The following is a 10,787-nucleotide window of genomic DNA, read 5'->3' on the forward strand; positions in this document are numbered from 1 at the left end:
GCCTGGCCAGAACTTAGTTTCATGCCACACTTAGCTGCTAAAGGAGGTAGGAAATAGACTCTGTGAGCTGAGCATGCAGCTGCCCTCATGACATTCAGATTGTTACTGAGGTTTTGAAAAAGGAAATATGGCTTTGAGTAGGTAATTAGCAGTGTGATAAAACCGTGGCCCTGAAGCTCTTGTGATTGGCACATCTCTGTCTGAGCATCCCTCAGTGTTGGAGAGGCTGGAGGTCTGACACACTATAGATATTATAGATGCTAGTTATGGGTAGAAGAAGGGTCTCGGGGTGCTGGAAGGAAGCTGGGAGAAGAGTAATGCCCCCTGCTGCCATAGGAGGATGCATTACTTCACCTCCACCCATGGTGGGGATGTGGGGGAAAAGGGATGGGGTCCCACGGGGCAGTCTGAGAACTGTCGGGACCCAGAGGACAGACAGGGCCCTGAGAAACTGGGACAGGCAATCATGAAGCCCTCCTCAGTTCAAGGACAGTGTTCGGGAGTTCATTTGGAGCTCAGGGATCAGAAGGCAGGATGTGGGGGTGTTAGAGTCTGAAGTCTAAAGGGTGTTGGGCAGAATGTGGCTTCTGGGGACCTGCCATCACCCAGAAGGTGAGTGTCCAAGGATGTGGAACATCTAGACGCCTCCCAAAGGCCAGAGCAAGGGCGGGTTTCCAGGATTGGGACAACCATCTGTCCAGAGTGAAGTTGGTGCTTCCACCGAAGAGGAACGGGCCAACGTCAGAGAAATCAGACAGTGCTATAGCCCAGGAGACCAAGCCCCCACCTACCACCTGGCGGACGTCCTGCCCCCTGGAGCCGGCCTGCTTGTGAGGCCTCGGAGGGGACACACTGGGTAGTTTGAGCCAGGGCTGAGAACGTGGCTTCAAAAGATTCTGTACCTCTCCTTTTAAGAGAGAGCTTGTTTCCAGAGCTGTGGGTGGGGTTGATTCTGCTAGTGGCCTTTAAGAGACTGCAGCTGGTAGATCTGGGGGTCTCCTGAAAATTCCAGGACAGAGGGCCCAGCTTTGCAGGGATGGCTGGATTAAACTTCACATTCCCGTCTAGATCCTTTCAGGACTTAGCTATTTTCTTTGGCACGGGAATATTTTTTCTTTTAATCCTAATCCTAAGAAATGTCATTAAGACAGATTTAAAGTTAAAACTTAAACCACTGCTCTGGTTCGAGGTGTGGGATGTACAGGTTTTAAGCAATAACGGAAGGCACTTGGAATCCTGGAGCAGGTCTTGAATGGAAGTCACTTCTTTGCTGTAAGAAAATGGACGTGTGAAAGGAAACGGGGTCCGGGGAGACCTTTGCACACCTGGGCACGGAAACCGCCTAGAGTGTGGGTAAAGTACCAAGGGTCTTCAGCCCATGAGGGCGCAGACTTCTGATCTGCTGTGGATTGGGGTTCAGACTTCTGCCCCGGTGTGGGTTTCAGAGACCCAGCCTGATGTCAGGGTCTGGAATGCAGAGATTCTGCACTCTCCAACACCCAGCCCTTTGCAGAAAGCCTCTCCATTAGTTATCTGAGTCTCACACAAAGCTTCTAGTTCCTGGCCCACGTTGCTAAGACATACCCCCAACCCTAACCCGCTCCCAGCCCAGCCAGGCCATGGAAGGGCCACACCAGGAACCAGTCACAGTGTGGGAGGCAAAGCATGCTGGAAGTGTTTCTTTTCTCTTGTCTCATTGTAGAAGGGTGTCCTTTCTCACTCAGATCCCTTTGTCTACACAGCTGATCTTCCAAGTTAAAGTCCCGATGGGGTGGGGGTTATGATATTTGCTGGGAATCTGGTAGAGTTTTGAGCGACAGCCACTCATCCCATGGAGCCCCAGCCCCCCACCCTACCTTGTCCCATCAGACAGGAGAGGCAAACCCAAGACTGGACAGCACCCGTCAGCTCTGCAGAGCCTCTATCTTCAGTCTTCCTGAGGCATCTGGAAGGCTGCAGCCTCAACTCCTGGGGGAAATGGGGTGGGGTATATGGAAGTACGAAGATGAAAGCTAGAGACTGCAAGAATGCCAGCTGTGCAGGGAACGGGGAGCTGGGAGGCAGAAGGCAAGCCCCCGCTCTCCTTTCGGGAAGCATGTAGTAGTAGTAGTAGCTGCTGGTTCTGCAGCGACAGCCTTCCCAGGTGGGACTGAGCATTCAGACTTGGCTATTAGGTGTGGAGGTGACTCTGGGAGGGCTTAGGGATAGGAGCTCCTTGCTTATCGGGTGAGCTGAGTATTCAGGAGGCATAAGGCCTCTCTCGCTGAGGGGCTGTGAGGGCTCACACAGCTGAGAAGGAGCCCCAGGTTCGTGTCCTTCTGTTAGGAAACCTCAGGTTCAGGTCAAGGTTTGCTGCAGATCCACCTGGATTCACTTCCATGCCAGAGGATGAGGTAGGAAAGAGCAAACCAGACAAGCCCAAGCACAGCTCCTCCTCCCCTTCTGCCATCTCCATAAAATACTTTGTAGTCACAGATACTGGCTGATTTCTTCTCTAAGCTATTCCGTCATCTTTTATAACTTTTTTTTTTCTTTTCAGATTCTGGTTTTTTTCCATTTTATTTTTATTTATTTATTTTTTGAGATGGAGTCTTGCTCTGTCACCCAGGCTGGAGTGTAGTGGCACGATCTTGGCTCACTGCAACCTCCGCCTCCCAGGTTCAAGGGATTCTCCTGCCTCAGCCTCCTGAGTAGCTGGGACTACAGGCACCTGCCACCACACCCAGCTAATTTTTGTAGTTTTAGTAGAGATGGGGTTTCACCATGCTGGCCAGGCTGGTCCTGATCCACCCGCCTTGGCCTCCCAAAGTGCTGGGATTACAGGCATGAGACAGTGCACCCGGTCTTTTTCAAGTTTTAAGGTTCATCTTATTGGAAAATTTTTTTGAATCAATGAAAAGAGCTCTCCAGTAGATCAGACTTACACTTAAACCGGCACGGTCCTGTGTGGCCCACAGAGGCTTCTGTGACCCAGTCCCCAACACACGGCCCTCCCTCTGTCCTCTCTCACCCTCTGGTCCAGCCACACCCAGCTGCCAGCTTCTAGGAGGAGCCTGTATTCCTTTTTTTTTTTTTTTAAATAGACATGTCTCACTCTGTCATCCAGGCTGGAGGGCAGTGGCATGATCACGGCTCACTGCAGCCTTCAACTCCCGGGCTCAAGAAATCCTCCCACCTCAGCCTCCTGAGTAGCTGGGGCTACAGGTGTGTACCTCCAGGCCAGGCTGCTGCTCACATTCTTTGACTTGTGGCCTTTACCTCCATCTTCAAAGCCAGCAATGGTGGGTTATGTCCTTCTCAAATTCCCTCCTCTCTGGTTCTCTGCAGCTAATAGTCTCTGCTTTTCTAGATTCTGGCAATTACACTGGCCCAACTCAGATAACCCAGGATGACCTCCTTATCTCAAACATCCTTAACTTCATCACACCTGCAAAGTCTCTTTTGCCATATAAGGGAACATTTTCACAGGTTCCAGAGATTAGGACAGGGACATCTTCAGGGAAATGTATTTGGGTTATCACAAGTGTTTGTCCACTTTAACTTATAAACATAGTCTCTGCCAGGCATGTTGGCTCATGCCTGTAATCCTAGTACTTTGGGAGGCTGAGATGGGAGGATTGCTTGAGCCCAGGAGTTTGAGACCAGCCTGGCAACATAGCAAGACTCCATCTCTACTAAAAATTAAAAAGTTAGCTGGGTGTGGTGGTGAGTGCTTATAGTCCTAGCTACTTGGGAGGCGGAGGCAGGCTTGAGCTCAGGAGTTTGAAGTTACTGTGAGCTATCACTGTGCCATTGCATGCCAGTATGGGTGACAGAGGGAAACCCTGTCTCTTAAAACCACCGCCACCACCACAAACATAGTCTCATCTCTTAGATTAATCACGGTTACGAGCCTGACTTCATGTAAAATCTTCTCCATCCAGCTATGGCCTCTGGGGCTGGCCCCCAGCAGGGGCACAGGCTGGGACATTACACTGATTCTTCTATGTTATCCTCTCAAGATGGTCACCCCCATGCAGGCAGGGACTGTTTCCTGTGCCTGGAAAAGGCATGACCTTTGCTCAATAAACATTCAGCCAATGTACACTGAGTGAGACATACTGCGCTGATACAACTCTGATTCTTTTAATTGAGATGTAAATTAAATACTGTAATATTCGCCTTTTAAAGGTGTGAAGTTCAGTGGCTTTTAGTGCCATCTGCAAAGTTATACATCAGCCCCACTACTATTAGTTCCAGAACATTTCTACCACCCCAAAAAGAAACCCTGCACCCATTAGCAGTCACCCCCCATGTCTGCAGAATCACACAATGTGTGCACCCTTTGTGTCTGGCTTTTCACTCAGCATTGTTTCTGAGGTTCACCCATGGAATAGCATGCATCAGTACATTCATTTCAACTCAATGTTACCTTTGCACGTGCTGACAGCCATCTTGTAGGTTAAGGGTGTGGGAAGTGTTTCCTATCACCGGCCCCTCTTCTGTAGAGAATGTGCACTGGAAGGGAAATCCCAGAGTAACAGCGCTGATGGTCCAGTACATGTCTCCACCTCCCTGAGCACAGGATGCTGGTAAATCCCACTGCTGGGGCCTCCTGACTGTCCTCAAAGTGAAGACAGCTGGGCATCCAGGGCAGGCCCAGCCTTGTGGGAAAGTAGAGGCGGGCGGGGACGGCCAGCCTGCCCTGGAGGGCAGCGTAAGTAGCAGAAAGCAGCCGGGCCTGACATCCACCTGGCCCTTAGCGTCCTGGCACAGGAAATCCGCAGAGGGTTTCCGTGTTCACCCAGCTGAAAGGAGCAACTCGCGGCTCTGAGAAGTGGATCTGGCGGAGGTGATGCAGCTAATTAATGTGCCAGGTGTTTGCATTTGGTTCAAACCTATTGAGCCTCAGAGCATCTTCCTGGAATGAGGCTGTAAGAGGAGTAAGTCGGGAGGCTGGGAGGAGCACCTGGCGAGTGCTGTGCCCGTGAGGTGCAGTCTTAGTTTGTCTAGGTTGCTATAACAAACACCACAGACTGGCGACAGCTTATCAACAGCAGAAATGTATGGCCGGTGCGGCAGCTCACGCCTGCAATCCCAGTACTTTGGGAAGCCAAGGCAGGCGGAACACTTGAGGTCAGGAGTTTAAGACCAGCCTGGCCAACATGGTGAAACCCTGTCTCTACTAAAAATACAAAAATTAGCAGGGTTAGTGGTGGGCGCCTGTAATCCCAACTACTCGGGAGGCTAAGCCAGGAGAATTGCTTGAACCCGGGAGGTGGAGGTTGCAGTGAGCCGAGATTGCACCACTGCACTCCAGCCTGGGTGACAGAGCAAGACTCCATCTTGAAAAAGAAAAATCTGACCCAGCAATTCCACTCCTACGTATACACCCCAAAGAACTGAAAACAGGAACCCAGTCAGGTGCAGTGCCTCATGTCTGTAATCCCAGCACTTTGGGAGGCCAAGGTGGCAGGATTGCTTGTGGCCAGGAGTTTGAGACCAGCCTGGGCAACACAAAAAAAATCTCTAATCTCTACCAAAAAAAAAAAAATCTCTACCAAAAAAATAAAAAATAAGCTGGGCATGGTGGTGCATGGCTGTGGTCCCAGCTACTTGGGAGGCTGAGGTGGGAGGATTGCTTATGCCTAGGAATTGGAGGCTGCAGTGAACTATGATTGCACCACTGCACTCCAGCCTGGGCCACAGAGTGAGACTATCTCAAAACAAAACCGAAACTCAAACAAATACTGTCACATAACACATGTTCATAGCAGCACTACTCACAGTGGAAACAACCTAAATGTCCATTGATGGGTGAATCTTGGCCCATGTACACAAGGGAATAGTATTCAGTCAGAAAAGGGGAAGAAAGGGCTGCCGCGGTGGCTCACGCCTGTAATCCCAGCACTTTGGGAGGCCGAGGCGGGGGGATCACTTGAGCTGAGGAGTTCAAGAGCAGCCTGGCAACATGGCGTAACCTCATCTGCACAAAAAATACAAAGAAATAGCTGGGCATGATGGTGTGTGCCTGTGGTCCCAGCTACTCAGGAGGCTGAGGTGGGAGGATTGCTTGAGCTCAGGCGACAGTTGCAGTGAGCCGAGATTGCACCACTGCACTCCAGTCTGGAAGACAGAGCAAGACCCTGACCCCCAACCCCCACAAAAGGAGGAAAGAAAGGGGCACAGTGGCTCATGCCTAAAATCCCAGCAATTTGGGAGGCTAAGGTGGGAGAATTGCTTGAGGTCAGGAGTTCAAGACCAGCTTGGGCAACTTAGCGAGATACTGCCTCAACAAAATATTAAAAGAAACAAAGGAATGAAAAACTGGTCCATGCTACATCAGTGAACCTGGAAAGCATTATGCTGAGTGAAGGAAGCCAAGTGCAAAGGGCCACATAGCATATATTTCTATTTACATGAAATACCCAGAACATGCAAATCCACAGAGACAGAAACTAGGTTAGTGGTTGCTAGGGGCTGGGGGATGGGCAAAGGGGAGTGACCACTTGTATTAGTCTGTTCTCACACTGCTATGAAGAACTGCCTGAGACTGAGTAATTTATAAAGGAAAGAGGTTTAATTAACTCACAGTTCAGCGTGGCTGGGGAAGTCTCAGGAAACTTACAATCGTGGCAGAAGGCCAAGAGGAAGCAGGACACCTTCTTCACAAGGCAGCCGAGCGATTGGGTGGAGAGGAGGGAAATCGCCTTATAAAACCATCAGATCTCGTGAGAACTCACTCACTAGCACAAGAACAGCATGGGGGAAACCACACCCATGATTCAATTACCCCCACCTGGTCATTTCCATCCTCCAATCACCTAACCAATTGACTTCCATCCAACAATGATTAGTTCAACTTGTTCTATCCCTTGGGATTATGGTGATTACAATTCAAGATGAGATTCGGGTGGGGACACAAAGCCTCACCATATCACCAATTAATGGATATGGGGTCTCCTTTTGGAATGATGAAAACATTTTGGAAGGAGACAGTGGTGATGGCTGTAGAGCACTGTGAATGTACTAAATGCCACTTGATTGTTCACTTTAAAATAGTTAATTTTATGTGATGTGAATTTCACTTCAATGGAAACCAACCAACCAACCTCAGCAGAACGAGGAAACTCTTTGCCGAGGGGCTTTCCTTTGTGTACATTTTCCTGACCTTTCCAGAGCGCAGGAGCTGGCCTGGCAGTTCCAGGCAGGCCTCTGTGCCCCACTGAGCTGTGGCTGCTGTTGTGCTTGTCCCCTAGCACCATCCTGCTGTATCACATCATGGCATGGGGCCTGGCTACCCTGCTCTGTGTGGAGGGAGCCGCCGTGCTCTACTACCCTTCCGTGTCCAGGTAAGTTGGGACTCCAGCACCCCAGACAGCCCCATCCTTGGCTCATTGTGTGTTCTCTTGCAGGGAATACATGAGCCCTGACCAACAGAGTTGGTGCCTTGGAGGTTAGGCCATTGTCTCAGGGCCACATGAGGCCATGCTCACGGCCCCAGCCCCAGAGGGCTGACTACAATAGCTTGGAGAATGACCCTGGAGTCATTCTCCCTGGCTCTGCCTTTCTCGTTTGTGTACATAGGCGCCCATGCAAACAAGCATGCACTCAAAGCTTTCCGCATATTCCTCTCCACGTAAGGTGTATCCCCAGCCCCTGTATTGGTACAGTTTTCTCATGCCCACTTTTAAGTATTTGGTCTTCAAGCTTCCTCTGGATAAGCAGGTGAGCTTAACATTCTAGGAATGAGTGTGGGACAATGTGGAAGAGGCCAAAAGGATGCCTGGGCAGAGCTTATTCTCTAGCTTTGCTTCCTACCCTTTCTCACTTCTCTTCCATCCTCCACACAGAGCGAGATGTGGCCGCTGAAACTGTCTCAGGCATTTCCTCAAGTTTACATTCCTGTCCATGCAACCCTCAGTTGCAAAGCCAAGGTCTTTCCAAGGATATATACCCTAACTTCCAATGGAAAACTGGAAAAGAGAAGTGGATAGTGTCTTTGGCTGTGATTTTTATACCAGGGATCAACATGGTATAGCCCCCAGGACAAATCCGGCCTTCTTCCGTTTTTGTAAATAAAGTTTTATTGGAATATAATCACACTCATTTCTTTATGTACTGTCTGACTGCTTTTGCACGACAACCTCAGAGTTGAGTAGTTGCCTCAGAGACCACAGTGTGGCCCATGAAGCTGAAAATATTTACTATCTGTTCCTTTACAGAAAAAAAATCTACAGAAAAAAAAATTGGTGTCAGTAATTTGTCTCCCTCTTTTCTGGCTTCTTGCAGCTACTCAGTGAGGATGTCTCCAAATTGGTGTTGCCTTGTCAACCATGAATACAAGCAGGGAGCTCTGTAGATCCATCCATACAGTCTGCTTTTCTGAGGAACTTTAAAAGAACAGATGCAGTGTCAGCAGCTGTTATAACGGAATGCACTTAGTTGGAAAGGGAGTTTCTGTGGCTCTCCCTCGCCTGTGGGACCCCGGAGGCTCCTGGCAAAGTTGCATCTGAGCTTTAGGGCGCCATTGTTGCAGGGTGCACAGGAAACCCTGAGGTGCTCCCAGGGTCTTTAGGAGCTGCTCCTTTTAAGCATCTTATCCTTAATCATCTCTTCATTTTCACAACGCCTGACCCAGGGCACTCGGCATTCTTCATGCTCACAGTCTCACTCTCTTATTTGTCATTTCATTTCTGTCTTTGCATCAGAGTCACTTCTCTTTCTCCTCTTGTTTCTCTTTCTCCTTTCAAGCCTTTCCAGATTGAATTTTAGCCTCTACAGCTAAAGATAAAACTGCCTGCTAAAAGAAGGTGGCAGCGTTGAGAGGTGGTATAGTAATTCTTCCTATGGGTATTGCATTTTTCCTACCTGATTTTTTTTTTTTTTTTCACATTTTCTGCCACTTTCCCCTCTGGTTTGACAACTCTGTCAATATTAAGGGTGTTTAATTTATTTTTTGTCATTCCCCCTTTCGTGGCCATGAAGCTGTTTGGTTAGCCCCTTTTCCGCCTCCCTCTTTGGTTGAGCTGGAGCAGACCTCCCTCCTCTTTGCCTTCGGTTTCCTCTTCCTCTGTGCCATTTTGCTTCTCTCCTACATTAAGCATTTCACAGCTGAGAGTTGTTACCTTGGTAACATGTTTGTGAGGCCCTCCAGCACATTCTGTGGTGACTAGTGACTCCTATGACGCCTCAGTAGAAATCTTTGTCCTTTTCTCTGACAAGAACCTCTGAAACTATTGTTATCCATAACCATGAGAACGTATTTCCTCTGAAATATGGAGCTGGCATATTTTGAGTTATTCAAGCCCAGGGACTGGATTTTATTCATGTTATTGCCCAAAACCATGTAGTAAGTACTCAAAACCTAACTATTTAATGGAGTGCCTTTGTCTCTACTTGAATTGCGTTTTTCCTTGAGACCCAATGCAGGGAATCCCCCATCCCAGGGTGTTTTTCTTTCCGATCTTTTCCCAGCAGGAACCTTTAAAAGCTTCCTCCAGTGGAATGCCTTAAGGGTCCTCCCATTTCTGAGACAGAAACATGGTTGATCTCCCTTACTCTCCTGCAATTTACGGCTTGTTCCAGACATGAGAAATGACTCACATTTCCTTTGGGCAGTCAGAAGCAGATTTATGCATTTCCCTTTTCATTCTCATCCTCTTATCTTGACTTCCAGATAAGTAGATGTCTTTTAGCCAAAGCTTTGCTTTTCAGAAGAATGACTTTGGTTTTCCTCTCTCAGGTGTGAGCGGGGTCTGGACCATGCCATCCCCCACTATGTCACCATGTACCTGCCCCTGCTGCTGGTTCTCATGGCCAACCCCATCCTGTTCCAAAAGACAGTGACTGCAGGTAAATACTAGGGAAGCTCTCTGGGTACACGGCCGCTGTGAGCGGCCCCATGCCTCGGGCTCAGACAGTGACACATGTCCTGGAATTCTCCAGGACAGTTGACCTCATTTGTCATCCTCTGGAGACATCAGCAGATCACAGCTTCAGAAAGTAAGCAGGTTCAATAAATGAAAATGTGCAGGCCTCTGCCCGCACAAGTTCTGTGCCATCGTTTGTTAGCTCAGTGCCAGGACTAGTTGACTTTTCACTTCTGTACTGGGGTTCTCCTGGGTTGGCTGCAGGAGTGCCCTTGGACGACTGTGGAGGTGCAAGAGGAACAGAAGGAGAAGAGAGGGGAGGGGGAAGGGATTGAGTATGTACTGAGGCGGCTCCAGTCCCATAATGCACTTGGCTGATGTTTTTTTCTCAGATGGGCAGGAAACAGGAAGTGGAGCACAGGAAATGAGTCAAGGTCAATGGTTAGAAAAGGATAAGAGGAATGAAGTCGTTGACAACATGTCTGGGAAAGATTTCTAGGCTGGGGCTGGAGAACTGCAGTCCAGCCCCTACTTTCCCCTCAAGGAAGTGTGTCCTGGAGTGAGCCTCCCACCTCCTCAGGCCGCCAGAGATCTCTCAAGGACAGAATGGGAATAAGGAAATCTGCCTTAACTGAGAGGTCCTTTGAAGATCACCTGTTGATTGTTGAACTTTTTAAAAACATTGTTGAGAGTACTCTATCATTGGTAATATGAAATTATTGTGATTCTTTGGACTATTCTCTTCATATCTACACTTTTTTTTTTCTTTTTATTGAGACAGAGTCTTGCTGTGTCACCCTAGGCTGGAGTGCAGTGGCGTGATCTTGGCTCATTGCAACCTTTGCCGCCCATGGTCAAGTGATTCTCATGCCTCAGCCTCCCGAATAGCTGGGACTATGGGCACATGCCACCTCGCCCAGCTAATTTTTTTTTTTT

General features: G+C 48.9%; 1 protein-coding gene across 1 annotated transcript in view; it reads left to right on the forward strand.

Annotated features, from left to right (window-relative positions):
- The window catches only part of GPR143 (G protein-coupled receptor 143), a 42,328-nt gene that overhangs the window by 11,028 nt on the left and 20,513 nt on the right, over window positions 1-10,787 (forward strand). Inside the window, exons 4-5 of the mRNA XM_011950908.1 lie at window positions 7,239-7,331; window positions 9,725-9,834. Of these exons, the coding sequence (XP_011806298.1) occupies window positions 7,239-7,331; window positions 9,725-9,834 (203 nt within the window). The remainder of the gene's footprint in view (window positions 1-7,238; window positions 7,332-9,724; window positions 9,835-10,787) is intronic.

Source organism: Colobus angolensis, unplaced genomic scaffold (genome assembly GCF_000951035.1).
Source record: "Colobus angolensis palliatus isolate OR3802 unplaced genomic scaffold, Cang.pa_1.0 Scaffold310, whole genome shotgun sequence".
Taxonomy (NCBI): Eukaryota; Metazoa; Chordata; class Mammalia; order Primates; family Cercopithecidae; genus Colobus; species Colobus angolensis.